The sequence below is a fragment of the Squalius cephalus genome, assembly GCF_949319135.1.
Source record: "Squalius cephalus genome assembly, chromosome: 9".
NCBI classification, from domain to species: Eukaryota; Metazoa; Chordata; class Actinopteri; order Cypriniformes; family Leuciscidae; genus Squalius; species Squalius cephalus.
In genome coordinates, this window is record NC_137130.1 from 2,506,795 (window position 1) to 2,527,500 (window position 20,706).

Genomic DNA, 20,706 nt, shown 5'->3' on the forward strand with positions numbered 1-20,706 from the left:
GGCGCACAGGAAGCGCTTACCGACAACCGCGACGGTTATGAGTGAGTGGAAGTGAAGAAGATTCAGATTATAGAATAGAAATAGACTAATGATTAAAACATTAGCCTGTAAAATCTCTCAGATAAGTGTTATATCGGCACTGGAGCGTCACCGCGTCTGGTCTTTTATTGAATATTCATGAGCTGACGGGACGGTATCGATGAGCTCCACTCAGGTAAATGTTGTTGTTAACGGACTGTGTCACAAAACCTACAGAGTTCCCTAAATAGACAGCAGTTTCAGGAGTTTAGTAAGTAAAAAATAAAACTGCGTGTATTATTTGAGGTTCGTCTGATGTGTTTCATTAAGCTGAGAAATGTTGTGAAATAATTAGAATATTTGAACAGTTACTGTACAATAAATGTATTAACCCCACAAAACCGTTGGTATCATATTTGTAGCACATTTCTAAGGCCTATAAATGATCAAACTTCTGTCGTCTGATTGATAATTTAGACTTCTTTAGCAAGTACAAGGCTTTTAGTATAATTGTACAAACGTCCTCCTTCAGCTCAAAGTAAACATTAGAAAAACTTTTATATTTTTAGTAATATTTCAACGGTACTGAAGCAAATTACAGTAGAAGTGGATCAAAAAAGTTCATCAAAGTTGTTCTCATGAATCTCAAAATTCATGTATAACTTTGATGAAAGGTTTTGATCCACTTCAAATGTTGACTATTGTAGGGTTAATAGATTAATCATGTGAAATCATGAGTATCAAATATGATCATTAGGCTTTTGAGGAAGGTCTCTCAATCATCATTGTATTGCATTTATATGTTTTAAAACTACAGAGCTTTGATCATAAAACTAAGCATTTAAATATCACCTGACTAAGACATATTATTGGCTGATATTGATATTAAATGCATTTTCTGTATTTGCTATACTGTTATAATGTACTCATTAATTTGCATTACAAGCATCAGAATTTCATCTTACTTTTTGGCCATATACAGTAAATATCAGCATCTGCAACAAAATTGCATATTTTTTGCTCAGTTTTAGTCTCTAAATAAAACGGAGGTGTTTTTCCTCCATAGTCTCACTATATCATATTATATGAGCCATAAAAGCCTGATGTATCAAATATGATTCTCAACAAAAAACACACATGCATTTGTATTAGATTTTCTTTTATATTTTGTCTAAAGGTTCAATAAACTTCCATTAAAAAAAAACAAAAAAAAACTATTATTTTCTATGTCAGGCTTTACAGGATTAGACTTTACTCTCTGAATCAAACTCATGAAGTGTCGTAGATCCTTCCAATTGTAGATCTAGTTTAAAGTCACTAATTGACTATTCCGATTTTTATATGGAATATTGCCATATCCGTGCACATCATTGATGTTCCTGGTAATCTTGAATCAGAGTAACGTCCTCTTGCAGCATCTCTTCTCTTCTCTGATGATGTGGGCGGAGCAACAACCTGTCACTCACATGAGATCCACCAATAGCAAACCACAAGCATCCAATCAAAATCAAGCACCGCCCTACATTTATTCTTGTTTGAGAAGCGTTTCACTCGTATATACATCAGAATAGTGAAGAAAAAGATGATCTCAACTTCATTTCATGCCGACTTCACTTCATCTACTGTTGTGTGTCTCTTCCTAGTCCTCCTGATCCAGTGGCCTGTGTGACAGAAGCATCATGACGCTGGCTCCTAAAGAGCTGTCGAACCTGCTGGGCATCATGTCGGAGGACGCCTGCAGCAACAGCTTCGAGCAGTTGTCCACCGCCTTCCACCACTGCTTCGGGAAGGCCGAGCACTTCCGTGTGGGCTCGGTTCTGGTGATGTTGCTGCAGCAGCCCGACCTGCTGCCCAGCGCCCCGCAGAGGCTCACGGCGCTGTACCTGCTGTGGGAGATGTACCGCACCGAGCCGCTGGCCGCTAACCCCTTCGCCGCGGTGTTTGCGCACCTGCTAAACCCATCGCCCTCCGGAGAGGAGCAGGAGAAACCGCTCTCAGGTACGTCCTCCTCCTCCTCCTCCTCCTCCTCCTCTCCTGGTTGTGTCTGTCTTGCATGATGGAAAGATGAATGTGTATTTAAATTGGGTCATTTATGTAGTAGAAATGTGAAATTATTTTAGAAGTTGGAGCCTTCTAGACTGAGAAAAAGCCAGAAAATGTATTTTTGGCTCATGTGGATGAAAGACTACAACTCCCAGAATGCACTTGCTTCGCTGCCCTACGAGGCCACGCCCAAGCCACGCCCACCGGTTACAGAGGGCATTATCGGAAGAAATGACACAGCTAGGCTACTAGTCGACTGGAAACTGAAAAGACGGCGTTTTATCGTGAGATCCCCCTATGGGCGGGTTGAAGACATGCGGAACGAGCTCCTCCTACTGGCTGGAGTCTCTCGCCTCTGGACAAAAAAGCCTCAAATGAGCTAAATGACGATTTTTACGTCATCTGAGGGTTTTTTCCAGACACACGATACAGAAATCTCTCGTCTCAGGGGGACATGAGGGAGGGAAGCACGGCCACTCGAAAATACTGCCGGGTTTCTACTGATACAAAGCTTAATGCTAATCGGTGAAGTATCCCTTTAAAGGGATAGTTCACCCAAAAAAAAAAAAATTAGCCCATGATTTACTAAATCATGAAGTCATCCTAGGTGTATATGACATTCTTCTTCCAGACGGATACAATTGGGAGTTATGTTAAAAAATTCCTGGCTCTTCCAAGCTTTATAATGGCAGTGAATGGGTGTTTGTTTTTGGAAGTCCTTCAAAGCGCATGTATTCATGATTAAAGTGCTCGAAGCGGCTCTGCGGGGGTTAATAAAGGCCTTCTGAAGTGAAGCGATGCATTCGTGTAAGAAAAATATTCATATTCATATTCATATTATCGACTAAAATAACTAGCTTTTGGCAGACGGCCGTACGCAAGTCGACTTACCCTAAAGAGTAACACACGCATTTGACTGATGTTAATGTCGAGCTATATATATACAGTGCGTGCAGAATTATTAGGCACGTTGATTTTCTTGATCCTGACACCTTGCTCTTCTGGAGACTCCAGGTTGGTTGCAGTTCTGGAAAATGGTTGCGCTGGACACTTAAGGGTTCCTGATGGTTTCACACTTAATTCTTCAACTTAATTCTTAATTATTTTGCAGTTAACATGTGTCATTTCACTTTCCAATGGTCATGCCTTAACTGCAATCTCTAATATTGCATTAGTATTGCATTCTTCTCATGGGCATTTAATAATTTTTTTTACTTTTAAGTCTTAGTTAAATCTCTTTTTGGCTTATTTTATCTGTAAAATAAAACATGCCTAATAATTCTGCACACCTGAATATAAGGCGTTTTTCATTTCCAGCCTTCATGAACAATTATATATCACTTATAAATGATTAAATACAAAATGAATAGTAGTTATTAAGATTAATATGGTTTGGAATTGGCAAAATGTTCCTGGGAATGAAATATGATCAGAAAATCAGCGTGCCTAATAAATTTGCACGCACTATATATATATATATCATCCAGAATAGACACAAAACATTTTTAAATTGAGTGAAAATTGTGTTAAAATAAGTTTACTTTCGTGGTTTTATGAAAAGTCTTTCTGTAAAAGTCTTATATACGGTATGCCAGTTGAACTGAATTGACCTGAATAATGACACTATTGTCTTCCACACACTCTAAAAAATGCTGGGTTGTGTTAACCCAATGTTGGGTCAAATATGGACTAACCCAACGTTGGGTTAAAAATTCAATTTAAAAATGGACAAACCCAGCCGTTGGTTTACATTTTTAATGTAACCAATGCAATTTGTCCATTTTTAAATTGCATTTTTGTCCATTTTTGATTTTGTCCAAAATGCAATTTGTCCATTTTTAAATTGCATTTTTTAACCCAACGTTGGGTTAGTCCATATTTGACCCAAAATTGGGTTAACACAACCCAGCAGTTTTTAGAGTGCAGAACTGAATTAAACTCGTCTTATAACTAAATAACTTGCACTGTTATTGAACTGAATAGATCTGAATTAATAGTCTTTTTTAGAGCTGCTTTACAGCTGAATTTGCAGAAGCTGCTTTAAAACGATATGTATAGTATAAAGCACTATAGAAATAAATATTTTGTAAATATAAATAATATAATCTTTCCTGTAGTTCAAACAGTAGAGTGTTGATGCTTGCAATTAGAGCCCTGCACGGGCCTCAAATTTAGGCCCGAGCCCGGCCCTGGCCCGAGACGCTCAAGCCCTAGCCCGACCCGTGTCCGACAGCTCATCAGAATTATCAGCCCGAGTCCGACCCGAGCCCGTTTTTTTTCTTTTTTTTTTTTCTTTTCATTACACAGCGGCAGCCTGCCCTATTTGCAGCCATTAAAATAGCTCAGTTTTGTTAGTTATGTTTCTTTGTTAGTTATGTAAATTAATGTTTCTTTTCATTTCTTTATTAGGTTAATTTAGACAAATGTTTGGAGCATTTTTTTTTAAATGACGACCAAGCAAACCGAGCCGACAGCGAGTAAAACATGTTTGATCAATTGAGCCTCTCAAATCAATGCTATAATACTTTACTTGTCTACAATAAAATCAATAGATATAAAAAACTTCAAGCATATCACACAGACAGTTAGTTTAATAAATGTTTATTTATTAAACCACAGTGAGTCAATTTTTTTTTTTTTTTAAATACTGAGGCAGGCTCAGGCTGCTCGCAACAGCGCTTGCAAACGAAATGAGCAATAGCCTATAAACAAATTAAATAAAATAAATTAAAAACAAACTTGCAGATTATCTTACCTCAAAAATGCACCACAGAACATAGCCATTCTTTTTTTCCAGTGGTTTCCAACAGTTAAACGAAAACAAAGTCCAATCAAACGAAAAACATCAGAGGTTTCCAACAGTTAAACAAAAATAAAGTCCAATCAAACGAAAAGTTAGAACAGTCTCTAACAGAGCATCGTGGAGAAAAAGAATAGCTAAGCATCCACAGTGGAAGGTTTTAACCCAGTCCTCCTTTCTTCTATCACGAATTTTTCTCACGCACGCAATTTTTCTCTTAATATTCTCCATTATTTGCACATGAGGTGAATCGTGGGTCGCGCTGACGGGAAACCTTCTGTGTGCGTGCGTGAGACAGACTGTCATGTCAGTCATATGTCAGTGTAATTTTAAGATTAGCTGATGGCTATAATGGCCAGTATTTAAAACACGTTTTAAGTGCAGGGCACGTCCGCGCGCGAGCAGAGAGATTCGCGCTCGGCACATTATATTCCGTGTGCGAGCAGAGAGATTCGCGCTCGCGCATTATATTAATGTAGCCTACTTTCACGCTACAATAATGCGCTCTCGACATTTGACAGGAAAATAACGCCATAAGTTATGAGGTTACGAAATTTCTTTCTATGTTTGTTTTTCTATCGTCAACGTCAACTTCTCATATTTTTTTTTAATTAATGTCTAAAAATATAAAAAGCAGGATAACCCAAAAAAGGCCCGAGGCCCGGCCCGCATTTTAACTATGACGTGAAAATTGGCCCGAAGCCCGGCCCTAGGGGCGTAAAAAAGTCGGGGCCCGTCGGGCTCGGGCTGAAATGCAGGGCTCTACTTGCAATGCCAAAGTCATGGGTTCGATTCCCAGGGAAAGCAAGGACTGATAAGAATATAAATGTGTATCTTGAAATGCAATGTAAGTCGCTTAGGATGAAAATGTCTGCCAAATGAAAATGCTCAAATGTAATAATCATATACAATATATTAAATGTAGATATATTGCTACTACTGCTTCCTTGCAGGCTTTCTTCCTCCCATCACACTGCCGGAGAAGTTCTTCCTCTCGCAGCTGATGCTCGCGCCGCCCCGAGATCTCTTCAAGAAGACGCCGAGACAGGTGTCCTCCATGGACGTGAGCGCCACGCCACAGACCATCGACATCAGCGGACTCCAGCTCGCACTCGCTGGTACGAAGCGAACTACAGATGCAGTTATATAAGGCTTGAAGCGTTAGTTCACCCAAAAATGAAGATTCACATCTTGTGTCTTTTCTTTCAGAGCGTCAGTCGGAGCTTCCCACTCAGAGTAAGGCCAGTTTTCCCAGCCTGCTTAGCGACCCAGATCCAGACTCCTCCAACTCGGGCTTCGACAGCTCCGTGGCCAATCAGATCACAGAGTCTCTGGTGACTGGACCTCGTCCTCCTCTGGAAAGTGAGTGTGAGGCTGATGTTTAGTAGGGGTGTAACGATACATATCACGATACTGAACTCACGATACTCAACTCAACTCAACTCAACTCAACTTTATTTATATAGCACCACTAAAAACAACGGTTCTTGACCAAGGTGCTGTACATTATTGCACATAACATTGGAATTAACACCATTTACAACATAAAATACAGGACAAAACACAGAACATACCAGACACCGCACAAATCAGCTACAATTGACCTATCGCCGGCCCCTCCCCCAAAACGGCCATTGTCCAATCACACATCATAGCAACCGTTACTATGTGAGCAGGTCCGACAAACATTGACTCCAAGCAAGATGGTGAAGCGGTGCGCCCACGGCGTTTGTAAATCGGACACTAGATACCCCGAGAGATTGTCTGGAGGAGTTGTGTTCTTTCCATTCCCAAAGCCGAAAACACAACGCGAGCGGTGCCTACAATAGATAAAACAGTGTGGACGGCCCCACTCCCAGTTAAATGTGTCGAACATTACGAAGCATAAATACGTCTGCTGGCTGTGGTATCGATGGCTACTTAAAGGTTTTTTTGTTTGTTTTTCTGATCTGAAAAACTATCCTATCTGTAACTCAAAAAACATAATATTGTCTGAACCGCGAGTTTTATGATCTGTTGTCCCCCTAATAAATATTATGGTAAGTGCATTATGAAAGACAATTAATGAAAGTTATTTAGATGCAAATTAAGGCTATGTCTGGTTAAACAGTTATTGTGTGATTTCGTTTATTGTGCTTTGTCAACTTGAAGCATGAATTTGAGAAAGAAAATCATTTTTGGAAGAAAATGCACCACATACTTTTGTCAACGATATAACGTTATAACGTTAGCTAAAATATTGTAAAAGCTTTCAGTTCACCCTGCCTAATTGCAGTTGAAAAGTCAAATTAAACTTGATTAATGATATACTGTGACTGATCAAATAAACTACAGCATCGAGAATATAACGTTAACTCCCATGTGTTTTGAAATTTTAGTCATAGTGTTATGCGAAAAAAACACACATAAGAAATTATTGCTGACAGCACTTTTATTTTCAGAGACAGTTTTTTCTTTCACACAAAAACACAACAGTAACGTTAAGTGTCTTTCAATGCTTTTAAACACTTGTTTCCTTGTTCTTTGTCATATCACACATGATGTGTAAGAACACCGGTAAGCATTAGCCTCGATAGAGACGTAGATAGTAGTCGTGTCTCCTTCATTGCGTATTTTTATATTTTGAATATATCCCTCCACTGCACTCTGTATTGTAACCCCTTTTGCCTCGATCTGGAGGATATCGCGGAGGTATTGCTCCAAAAAAGGTCGCTGACACGCACGGATATACCTCTTCCCGTCATGGCAATGTGTCGCGCTGGTCGTGTTTGACCATTTGTTTGTCGGACATAGCAACAGTAACTAAGGGGGGCGGGGCTTGGCGAAAGGCTAATTATAAGCCAAAGAAAAATGATAGGTTTTGAGTTTAGCTTTAAACTCATGTAGTGTAGTGGCAGTTCTAATAAAAACAGGTAGGCTGTTCCAAAGTTTTGGTGCAGCAACGGCAAAAGCTCGATCTCCTCTCTTTTTTAATCTGACCCGCGGAACATTTAACAGTCTCTGGTTGGATGACCTAAGAGACCTTCCAGGATTGTGGATGGAAAGTAAATCAGAAACGTATACAGGAGCCAATCCATTCAAGGATTTAAAAACCAGCATCAAAACGTTAAAATCAATTCTGTAACGGATTGGGAGCCAATGCAGAGATTTAAGAACAGGGGTAATGTGCTCTCGTGCTGCATTCTGCACCATTTGCAGACGGTTAAGAGTTGCTTGATTAGTGCCCAAATACAGGGAATTACATAGTCCAGCCTTGTTGAAATAAAAGCATGAATCACCCTTTCAAAGTCCTTAAAAGAAAGAAATTATTTAACTTTGGCTAAGGCTCTGAGATGAAAAAAAACTGGTTTGACTACCGTACTAATCTGTTTGTCAAATTTGAGAGCACTATTGAAAACCACACCAAAATTTGAGCAAAGGGAGCTAGCAGCTTCTGATGGTTCAAAAACTATAATCTCAGTTTTGCCTTCATTAAGGTGAAGAAAGTTTAGGGACATCCAAGCCTTTACCTCTGCTAGACAAGCCAACAGAGTATCTAAACCCATGTTATTTGATCCCAAGGGCAAATAGACTTGGGTATCGTCAGCATAACTATGAAAGGAGATGCCATGTTTCCTAAAAATCGACCCCAGGGGAAGCATATACAAGGAGAATAAAATCGGAGCAAGGATAGAACCTTGAGGGACCCCACACGTAAGAGGCGCTGCATTTGAAGTAGGGATGGGAACGACACGGGATTTGGGAAATCGACTGTCGAGGCCCATGTGTCGACTTTTTGTCGGATTGTCGGCCTTTTTTTTCTTTTTCTTTTTTAAAGAGCAGCAGCAATGCGGAGGGTGGAAAATATTCTACATCAGGGTCCGAAATTAAGGCCAAATGCGGGTAGATTTTCTGTTTGGCGAGTAAACCTCAAAAGGCTATCCGCCACACTGGCGGGTGAATGTTCATAACAAAATATGAAATTTTAAGCGCGCACGCACGAGCAGAGAGAGAGAGCGAGTCCCGGCCAGGCGTCCTTTCGACAAGCGTCCTTGACAGGGCGGCCAGAGCTTCTTTGCAGCTCAAGTCGGCGGCGGTGTGTACGTACCTACAGTTAACGCTCTTTCTGTTGACGGCGCTGAGGAAAAAGCTCCCGCCACTGTAAGAAGCTGTCGCCGCCCATTTGTGTCCTCCTGCGGTGCAGAACGTCTTCAGCACTCGCGGATCGTGCATATTTCCGCTGCTGCTTCTGTTTACACACCATGGTCGTTCTTTTCTCGAGAAAAGGAGTTTTCTCATAGCGTTTGCAACGCAATACTCGTTCCCTTATCTCTCAGGGAACCGAGGTTAAAGTAAAGTTATAATAACTTAAGTAAAGTAAATAAAAATAAAGTTTATTAAATGTAATAAATTAAAAGCCAAAAAAAAATGCAATTTGGAAATCCCACAAGCCCCGCCCCCTCGACATGTCGACACTCTATTTTTTTTGTCGAGTGGAGCATGTGTCGAATGTCGGTCGTTTTGTCGACAAAAAGTCCCATCCCTAATTTGAAGTAAACTCACCAATATTAACAGAAAACCTTCTGCTACTCAAATAGGATTGAAACCATTTAAGGGCATTTCCCCGAATACCCACCCAGTGCTCCAAACGTGAGATGAGGACAGAGTGGTCAATAGTGTCAAACGCCACACTTAAATCTAACAGCATACGATATTATTGCGATACTCCAAGACATATGATAAAAGGTTAACAGAAAATGTACTGTTGATTAAAATGCTAATTTTGGTTTTACATTGTGTGTGTAAATGAATAGTCTTGGACTTGGTGCTGTAAACCCAAAGCACAGGACAATAGAGACACCAGAATAACAATATTCATGATTCTGAAGCTGAAAATACAGAATTATTTTAGACGAATATGATTTCACTCTGACTAGATATATTTAAAATAATGTAGGCCACTTTTTACTGGTAACATCAGACATTTGGCATTATCAGGACCCACAAATATTTCCCCATTGCATTATTATACATTATATTCAACATTATATATAGTAGTTTAATGTAGTACTGACGACACTCTGTAAACTTGAATTTTTCTTACACAGTAATTTTTATTTATTGTCACTATCCACGATACATATTGTTGCATTTTTGTATTGCGATATATTGTGACATGGGGCCTGTACCATGAAGCCGGATTAGGTGGCTAGCCAGCTATGTTTCAGCTTAGTTTCCGCCAACCCTGGGTTTTAGGTACTATGAAAGTAGCTCGGCTTTAATCTGTGTTCGTTGCCATGGTATCTTACGCTGCACGGCTAACCTGCTCCGGGGCAGGTTATGTTCTGGATTCAAGATCTCAGACTGAAGTTTGACCAATCAGCTGAGAGCAAAGAAACATATAGGTGACGTAACTTATTCCAAGTGTCTGTTGCAATGACTTCACCTTTTCTTCCAAATCCGGTGGACATCTCAGCGCAAATTGTTTGACGAGCACTAGAAAGAATTTTTAGCCAGACAAAATCCCCTTGCCTTTCCTAAAAGTTACTTGTATGAAAGATACAGATTTTCCACGGAAGGAATGTCTTATCTTTGAGAACCTCTTGAGCCGCACATAAAGAATTTAACACGTCGAATTCATGCACTTACTGTTCCGCAAATATTGCGTTGCGTTTTTTTTTTTTTTTTTTTTTTTTTTTGCAAGTGGTACATTCTTGCACGGTGGGTGACGCACAGAAGCTAGGGGAAAACACGGTTTGTCAAACCATTCGTAAGGTGGTCCTCGCTCTGCAGGAGTACATGAAAAGTTTCATTAATAGTGCTCCCCGGACATTTATTGACACGCATGTCCATAAAAGAGGGCTTTTATAAAATTGCCAGTAAGATATATTGATAGGGTGACATCACATGAACACTTTTTTTTTTTAAGCAAATTTCACAAGTGTATACAATATAATACATGTTAAGAATTATTTTGAATTTTTTTTTTTATTAAACTTCTGTTAATCTTTTGATAGGATTCCCAAGTCATTGCATGCAGTTTATTGCTCCAATCTCCACTGCTCTAGGGGAACATGAGGCAGATTATGTTAATAGGAAGTCCTATCACAGCCATAATGTTCAGGTAGAGATGATGTGAATATGTGAGATGATTATTTTCTGTGAGATGAATCTTTAAATTAATAGTAACATTAACAGATATAACAATGATTTACTAAACATTTCGTGTGCAGTCTGCAGATGACTTGTGGTCATGAACATATATGATCAAGTTTGTATGCCAAATGGCCTGGCTCCAGTGCTTGTCTCACGAATTTTCCGTGAGTCTGTGTTGTGTCAGCACTTTGAGGAAAGCAAGTTAAATTTGGTACAATACAAAACATTGTTAATTTGAACTGAGCTAGAAAAACCTACACAATAACCCCCTATCATGACCCTCAGACACAGGGCCACAGCACCGCTTCAATGTGGCCGTCAGTAAAACCAGAGTGAAGATAGAGATGACCTTTGGCATCCTAAATGCACGTTTCAATGGTGTTCGGCCCTTAAGAGTCACCAGAGCGGGCATCACAGATAGTGGCTGCATGTGCCATTCTGCACAATATAGCCAGTAGAAAGGAGCGAGAAACACCACAAAACCAGCTTCTCCCCGATGACACTGACCCGATCACACTTGACCACCCAGCTGGTGCAGACGTAGATGCAATCACCATACAATATTACACTTAATAAAAGTTTTATTGGTTTTGTGGGATGGGAGGGAGAAAGAGAGCAAGAGAAAGTTGCATTAATAAATATTCATACTAAAGTGTTACTTGGTTAAATAAGTTATACTAATATATATATATATACATACTGAGATCAGTTTTATCCAGCTGTTTGATTTTGTTTGGAGCCTCCTCAGCTCACAGTCAGCTCCTTTAGTGTGCAGTCTAGTTCGAGGCTCCTTTTGTACAGGGCCCTGACTGAGTCTGTTTCCACCTGAAACATAATTCCACCACAAACATGATCATTACAAGTTTTCTGGAGGCTCATCAAATCACAAAAAGTTCCTTGACTTCCTACAAACACAGGACTGACTGTAATTTATGTCAAGGGTTTTAAATCCTTACACATTTCTTCTGAAGCCCATTGAGGTAGAGGCTTCAGTTTCTGGGGCAGGTTGTGAAAAATCCTACAATAAAAGAGATGTGTAAGGGCCAGTCCCTTTATGCCACACATTCAAATGTTTTCCATAATAAAAAGCCCAGTGCATTCACATCAGCAACTGTCTGAGAACACACAGACAGAGTGTCTTCATCATTTCCTCCACCCTAATAAATAAAAATAGGCCAATGTAAAGCATAACTGTTGTAAAGCAGGTTATGTTTGGTGTTCTGTCTGCTGCATATGGACCTCTGTGTGGGAGACTGTGTGTATGTGTGCTGGCTTCAACAGGGACACTGTATTTCCCTCTACTGCAGAACAGTCAGCCATATTTAAAACTTAAAAAAGTAGTAATGTATTGCACACGTACCCAGTGTTACTTGCTTAGAGGAGCCAGCACCAGGGTCAGATTGTACAGCACCTGTAATCCCATCCATAATCGGCCGTCCCTTATTGCCTACTCAGAGCCAACTACTCTGCCACAGTGTATTCTGGTTTTCTGAATTTAATTCTTTATTTCTGTTTTCTGCAAACAAGTGTTTGTGATAAAATGTTCACAAAAAGAATAAAAGGTTGTGGTAAATACTCACCACTTTGAATTATATTTTTATATTTTGTCTTTATCTGCTGCCAAGAACATTTGGAGTTGGGGTTGCATCTAAAAATCAATGAATATTAATTTTTCTTAGTACCGGTACATGCACATTTTTATATATTATGAAAATAGGTTATAGGCTATATTACACGTATAGGCTACACATACATACATAATTTTACATAAATATAGAACGTATTTGTTTAACTTACACATTAACAATCAGCAATCTTTCTCCAACAGTCTTCTCTTGCTTTGGCAGCAGAGACCGTATTGTTTCGAGCTTGAAATACATATTTAAATTCATCGTAATTATGAATGATTATCTCTTGCTCCTCCGCGGAAAAATCGCGACCCGCGATTGGTTGTTCAGTGTCGACGTCACTCTTTTATGTGCACGCGCGCGTGGAGTAATCATAGCTTGAGGATCAAAGCCTGAGTTGACAGAGAAAGTTGATGAGCTGCATCATGGTACCAATAAAGCCTGATTGCATCGGTTTGGTTTTGTCAACTCAAAACTTATCCTGTAACCCCGAGTTTGTTCAGCTACCTTCATGGTACAGGCCCATGATATATTGTTACACCCCTAGTGTTTAGTTTGTTTTATTGTGATGCAACGGCTAAACGGGTCTTTTGTGTCCCGTCTGGTTCTCTGTCAGGCCACTTTCGTCCCGAGTTTATCCGGCCCGCTCCGCCTCTTCTGGTGTGTGAGGATGAGCTGTCCTGGCTCAACCCGTGTGAACCGGATCATCGGATTCAGTGGGATCGGTCCATGTGTGTGCGGAACGGCACAGGAGTGGAGATCAAGCGCATCATGGCCAAAGCCTTCAAGAGTCCATTATCAGCGGCACAGCAGACGCAGGTACACAACATCACAAAACACTGTCATGTCCAGCTCACGTTTCACCCCAATTATGAAGGGGTTGCTTGCATTATTTAGACATGTTTTTGTGACAATTAAAGGAATGGTTCACTTCAAAAAGAAGATATTTTGAAGAATGTCGGAAACCAAATGGTTGATGGACCCCATTGACTTCCAGACTTTCCTACTATCCATCAACTGTTTGGTTTCTGACATTCTTCAAAATATCTTCTTTTTTGTTCAGCAGAACAAAGAATTTGCATTTCTAATAGGGCTGCTCGATTATGGGAAAAATCATAAATTATTATTTTGGTCAGTATTGAAATCACGATTATGTAACACGATTATTTCACATGACTTTGGGAACGTGTTGCATTTATTAAAAAGACACCTTTCAACAGTTCTTAAAAAATCGAAATTTGAACATTGATTGTACTTTTTTACCTATTAAAATAAATAATATAATGGATAATACTTCAATAATTATTTTAATAATTCCCGCAGGTCTACCACTTATAATGCGGAAAATTCGGAATGTCACTTGCACAATCGGTCCAGCATTGCATCGTAACTAAAGTTGGTCATTTTCACTTCTTTAAGTCTTATCAGTTTAAACATTCAAGCTGAGAGAGTTTATGGCTTCGGGAGGAGTGGATGTGCTCGTGTCATTCAGAACACAAGACAAAATTAGAGCGTTCTTGCAAAACAGAGCAAAATAATCGTTTTTACTCGATTGTACTATTTTGGTGATCGTTGGGAGCCAAAATCGAAATTCAATGAATTGCACAGCCCTAGTTTCTAAGATGCTATTTCACGTCTTGAGACTCTGTTTTTTAAATCCATTGGCGCTCCTTTCTAGCTGCTTTTTTTATTTATTTATTTGAGCTTTTTTACTAAAAATGTTATCTCTTTAATGTTTTTGTAAATAAAGAGATCTTAAAGTATATAAAATAAAATAAAATCTCTCTCTGTCTCTCGTCAGCTGCTTGGTGAACTAGAGAAGGATCCTAAGCTGGTTTACCATATTGGACTGACACCAGCCAAACTACCGGACCTGGTTGAGAACAACCCTCTAGTGGCCATTGAGATGCTCCTGAAGCTCATGTCATCCAACCAGATCACGGAGTATTTCTCTGTCCTGGTCAACATGGACATGTCACTGCACTCCATGGAGGTGGTCAACAGGTACAGCGTTAAACTCTATCTCTGATCATGGCAGGACAGTGTCACGGCCAGCTCGTTCACGACCGTAACATAAAGAGCATTACACACACAAACCAATGGTTTGCATCGCAAAATTATTTATTAAAGAAAAAATCGGTTACAGAAATATAACATAATGTCTAGGGATTTAATAAGCAAGAGAAAATAGTAGTCCAATGGGGTAATAATGAATGTTGGTAAATAATAGACAAACTAAAATAAAACATATTGGAACAAAAATGTTCCATCAGAGGAAGTAACGTTGGGTAAATCGGTCCAAATATTTATACTATCCACCCGTAAATTATCCAATTAACAGTGACGTCACAGTCTAATGATATACTGCCACCATCAGGTAGAGAATAAAAAGACAGGGTCGAGCGTAAAAATCTCGATTGTTTTGTCTGTGTGTTGTATGTGTAAGTGTGTCATTCACAGGGTACTTGAGTTTGACTTGATTTAAATCCTGGAAAAACCTTGAAAACAGCCATATATGCGAAGAGGTACTTGAAAAGTGCTTGACTTATTTAAATACAATTTATATGAAATGTAATTTTTTCATAAAAAAACACTAATGCAATATTTTCACCTAAAATGAACACTTGCAGCCCGTCTGATAAACCCCCATCAGACCTTTCCTCGATACGAAGTACGCCAACATTAAAATCTAAAATAATATTTACTGAACAATAATAGCAATTATAAACTTTGTATATAATATATATTATTAAATATGTTGTATTTTTGATACCTTATAAACATATTTTATTAGATTGTCCTGGACTTAGTACAAGTAGAATGCTCTTTTATGAAGATACCTCACTTAAGGACTTATTTAGTAAGATTATGCCTGAAAAGGTTTGGGATTTTTTTTATTTTTTATCATATGTTAAATGACTTGCTGTTTTTGTTTGTTTGGTTTTTATTGTATTTATATGATATTTGTAATTTTGTAATTTAATTTTTTGTCATGAAAATAACTTTGAATGCTGACATGGCACTAAATAAAACAATCTGAATCTGAATACCTTATATATGTAATTTAAGTTTAAAAAAATCCTAACGATATTGTTTGATAAGTGCGATCTCTGATTGTAGTCCTTCAAAACCAAAAAAGGAGTCCTTGAAAGTCCTGGAGTTTCAGTGTCTGTACGAACCCTGCACTCAGTGTGTGTGTGTGTGTGTGTGTGTGTGTTGGACTGCAGGTTAACGACAGCGGTGGATCTTCCTCCTGAGTTCATCCATCTCTACATCTCCAACTGCATCTCCACATGTGAGCAGATCAAAGACAAATACATGCAGGTAAACACACGAACCATCATGCATCTGTGTGAGCAACTGTTAATGCTTTTATGTATAGAAATCTAATACAACAAAGATGCATTAAATTGATCAGAAGTAACAGTAAAGACATTTATAATGTTACAAAATATTCTTTTTCAAATAAATGCTGTTCTTATGAACTTTTCATTAAACAATCCTGAAAGATAAATCAAACAAAATGTTTCCAGATTCTGTTTTCTAAAACTGGCGGATTTGTAGCAAAAAAATCACTTCATTTTGATCTTAATAACGTCAGTCATTTTGCTTCTCCAGTAAATGTTTCTTGATTTAAGAATGTTTAGATATTTGTGCTGGAAAACAAGACAAGAACATCATTTTTAACTTTGTTTGGTGTTTGATATGCATGGGCTACAGTGCATACCATACAATATTACGCCAATTATTTGGTTACAAAGCATATATAGTCAGAATGTAACATGCATGTTAACAGTTGAAAAACATTTATCAGATGATCTGAAAAACATACAGAGAAATCTGGAAAAAGGTATGTTATTTTGAAAAGGCAGATGTGGTTTAAAGGGATAGTTCACTCAAAAATGAAAATTAACCCATGGTTTACTCATCCTCAAGCCATCCTAGGATTCAACAAGTGTAAAGCGCAACTTATGCGAGTAATTTGTAATAAAACAGACTTACTGCTGATATTTACACTACGCCATTTATGATGGATAGATGCACTTTAATGATGGACAGATGCACTTTTATGATGGATAGATGCACTTTAATGATGGATAGATGCACTTTTATGATGGATAGATGCACTTTTATCATGGATAGATGCACTTTAATGATGGACAGATGCACTTTTATGATGGATAGATGCACTTATCATGGATAGATGCACTTTTATCATGGATAGATGCACTTTTATCATGGATAGATGCACTTTTATCATGGATAGATGCACTTTTATCATGGATAGATGCACTTTTATCATGGATAGATGCACTTTTATGATGGATAGATGCACTTTAATGATGGATAGATGCACTTTAATGATGGATAGATGCACTTTTATGATGGGTAGATGCACTTATGGATAGATGCACTTTTATCATGGATAGATGCACTTTTATGATGGATAGATGCACTTTAATGATGAATAGATGCACTTATCATGGATAGATGCACTTTAATGATGGACAGATGCACTTTTATGATGGATAGATGCACTTATCATGGATAGATGCACTTTTATGATGGATAGATGCACTTTTATCATGGATAGATGCACTTTAATGATGGACAGATGCACTTTTATGATGGATAGATGCACTTATCATGGATAGATGCACTTTTATCATGGATAGATGCACTTTTATCATGGATAGATGCACTTTTATGATGGATAGATGCACTTTTATCATGGATAGATGCACTTTTATCATGGATAGATGCACTTTTATGATGGATAGATGCACTTTAATGATGGATAGATGCACTTTAATGATGGATAGATGCACTTTTATGATGGGTAGATGCACTTATGGATAGATGCACTTTTATCATGGATAGATGCACTTTTATGATGGATAGATGCACTTTAATGATGAATAGATGCACTTATCATGGATAGATGCACTTTTATCATGGATAGATGCACTTTTATCATGGATAGATGCACTTTTATGATGGATAGATGCACTTTAATGATGAATAGATGCACTTATCATGGATAGATGCACTTTTATCATGGATAGATGCACTTTTATCATGGATAGATGCACTTTAATGATGGATAGATGCACTTTTATGATGGATAGATGCACTTTAATGATGAATAGATGCACTTATCATGGATAGATGCACTTTTATGATGGATAGATGCACTTTTATGATGGATAGATGCACTTTTATCATGGATAGATGCACTTTTATGATGGATAGATGCACTTTTATGATAGATAGATGCACTTTTATAATGGATAGATGCACTTTTATGATGGATAGATGCACTTTTATCATGGATAGATGTACTTTTATGATGGATAGATGCACTTATCATGGATTGATGCACTTTTATGATGGATAGATGCACTTTAATGATGGATAGATGCACTTTCATGATGGATAGATGCACTTTCATGATGGATAGATGCACTTTAATGGTCTTCTAAAGACAAACACCCATTCACTGCCATTATAAAGCTTGGAAGAGCCAGAACATTTTTTTTTATAACTCAGATTGTATTCGTCTGAGAGAAGAATGTCATATACACCTAAGATGACTTGAGGGCAAGTAAATCATGGGCTAATTTTAATTGTTGGGTGAACTATCCCTTTAAAGAGGCTCAAGTGCTGTTATTTTTGTGCTCACGATCTCTCCTCTCCTGAAGAACCGTCTGGTGCGTCTGGTGTGCGTCTTCCTCCAGTCCCTCATCAGGAATAAGATCATCAATGTTCAGGATCTGTTCATCGAGGTTCAGGCGTTCTGCATCGAGTTCAGTCGTATCCGTGAGGCCGCGGGCCTGTTTCGCCTCCTCAAGACCCTTGATAACGGAGAGATGCCGGCCGAGAGCAAGATGGCCAAATGATGACGAGCGCATGAACTCCAGGACTAAAGCTGAGTCTCTCTCTGAAAGCCTTTCACTTCACAGCGTATCAACTTCCTCATGTTTTCCCACATGGACATGTTCAACCTTTTTTTGATCCTGATGCGTTTTTTTCTTTTCGTCCATTAAAGCGGTGGTTACTTACACGTTCTTCATAGTATGTTTCGACTCCTCTGCTTCATTAACTTTAATAAGTTCAGTTTTGCTGAATTTGAAGTAGTTTTATGTTCTTTATTTTGATGTTTATCTCAGCCATAAACACGATAATGATGATAATGCTGAGTGGAATGTGAACGTTTGATCTGGATGTTTGGGTAACACACAAAAGCCTTCATATATAATGCATTATATAAGTAATTTAATGCATTAATTATGCGCCTTATAATGCATTGTATGGTCTCATGAATAATTGTAACCACCGTTATAATCCTTATCTATTCATTGTTACACCTTTAGAAAGTATAATAGAACAAACTACCAATTTCGGAAATATTATGCTACATTTAACTCTGAAAATATATAATGCATTGCAGCGAACATTATGAATATCTTTATAATACATTATACATAAAGGCTTTATGTAAAGTGTTAATGATGTATGTTCTTTCAACACAAATTAAAATGGAGATGTTTAAGTTAACAATGGCAGAGTATTTGAGACTAATCATTTTTAAAGCTTCCATGCATTGCAATAAAACAGGTCAAATTTTATTTGTATATCTTTTCACATCACACATGGTTTTGAATCAGCTTGACCAAGTCATAATGTTAATGTTTATATAATATTGTGATGTCTCACTAGTCACACTCCTCAGTTTAGAGATGGATGACAGGATTTTTTATATTAGAGGACGATATAAAGCATCAACCAGATAACTTATAAGTGTTATTACTCTTTTTTTCAGTGTGTGTAATCTGGATTATGAGGTCAAGACTGCAAAAATGAATTGTAATTAGAATATATTACACTTTAAAATGCCCATATGTAGACTAAAGGTACTTTTCTATTGATTAAAGATTAATAAACACTGTAACAGATGCATTGCTCATTGCTAGTTAAGGCATTAACTAATGGGACCTCATTGTAAACTGTTACCTAATAGTATATTACTTTATTTGAGTGTACCACTGTATATATACGAGTAAAGATGGATTAACATATAATAGTTCTCATCTGAAATGAGTTTTATTATCAGATTATGAAATGCGAAACAAGCACAATCACTCAAGTTACAAAACTTTAATGTTTTTATTTGCACAGTGACATTTAAACATGTACATTTGTCTCAGATCTGTGAGTCTTAACGTGTGTTTGCTGTCATTTATCATTTATAGCCGGAAGTACCTGAACATTTAAAAAGAGCAAAACTGGGCTGACTTAATTTCTCTCCTCGTTTCACCACATACGCACACAGTGCCAAAGACATGAACAGACGTGACCTTTGACCCCTTTATCTGCTAATGGAGTTTGGCCTTCAAAACTGTTTGAGCTGAAACGAAAAATTCATTTGCCAAAATTTCGGTGCATCAATAATAAAGGCCTAGTTATGACAAGAAATTCATGCTTTAAAATCATTTACTTTTAAGTCGTAATTAGCCTATGACATAAAAAGTTGAAATTCTGACATATTAAGTCATAATTATTACATGTCAAAATTATGACAGTGTAATTTAAACACACACTTAAGTCACAATTATGACAGTCAAAATTATGATGTAAAAAGTTGTACAAAATGATGTACAAAACTTGTTTTCCCTAAAAAGTGAAGTTGATTTTTCTGACTCCATTTGCAGATATTTGTTCTTTTTTTAAACTATTTTTATAAATCTTTCAGCATTTTTCAGAAAACAAGACTTTTTGCGTATCCAATAAATGCATCTTGATTTAAGAATGTTTGGATGATTTAAGAATGTTTGGATATTTGTCCTGAAAAACGAGAAATATATATATATTTTTTTACAGTGCATGACATTTGCATGTATGCAGGAACCCAATAGCTGAGCAACTATTAAAGACACATGAAGGAAATGTAAAAGGCGATGAGACGCAGGCGTATATTCCCGGTTGCGGTTCTAGATTCGTCTCATTCCTCGAGCCATGAGGCAAGCGAACACCGTCATCACCATCTTGGGCTTCACCTCCACCAGATCCTCGGGCAGCGCG

At 38.0% G+C, this 20,706-nt stretch overlaps 2 protein-coding genes across 3 annotated transcripts in view; one reads left to right on the forward strand and one right to left on the reverse strand.

Annotated features, from left to right (window-relative positions):
• Nucleotides 1-19,253, forward strand: cnot11 (CCR4-NOT transcription complex, subunit 11). Its single transcript, XM_079881916.1, has 8 exons — nt 1-214; nt 1,662-2,016; nt 5,815-5,979; nt 6,071-6,223; nt 13,241-13,443; nt 14,426-14,628; nt 15,852-15,948; nt 18,327-19,253. The coding sequence occupies exons 2-8, from the start codon at nt 1,698-1,700 to the stop codon at nt 18,522-18,524; spliced, it is 1,338 nt and encodes a 445-aa protein (XP_079738042.1). The 5' UTR covers nt 1-214; nt 1,662-1,697; the 3' UTR covers nt 18,525-19,253.
• lcp1 (lymphocyte cytosolic protein 1 (L-plastin)) overlaps nt 18,667-20,706 on the reverse strand; it is a 27,644-nt gene continuing 25,604 nt past the window's right edge. For both annotated transcript variants that reach the window (XM_079881913.1, XM_079881914.1), the window contains exon 16: nt 18,667-20,706. This exon is cut by the window's right edge and continues 42 nt beyond it. In XM_079881913.1, coding sequence (XP_079738039.1) covers nt 20,616-20,706 — 91 coding nt within the window. In that variant the 3' untranslated portion in view covers nt 18,667-20,615.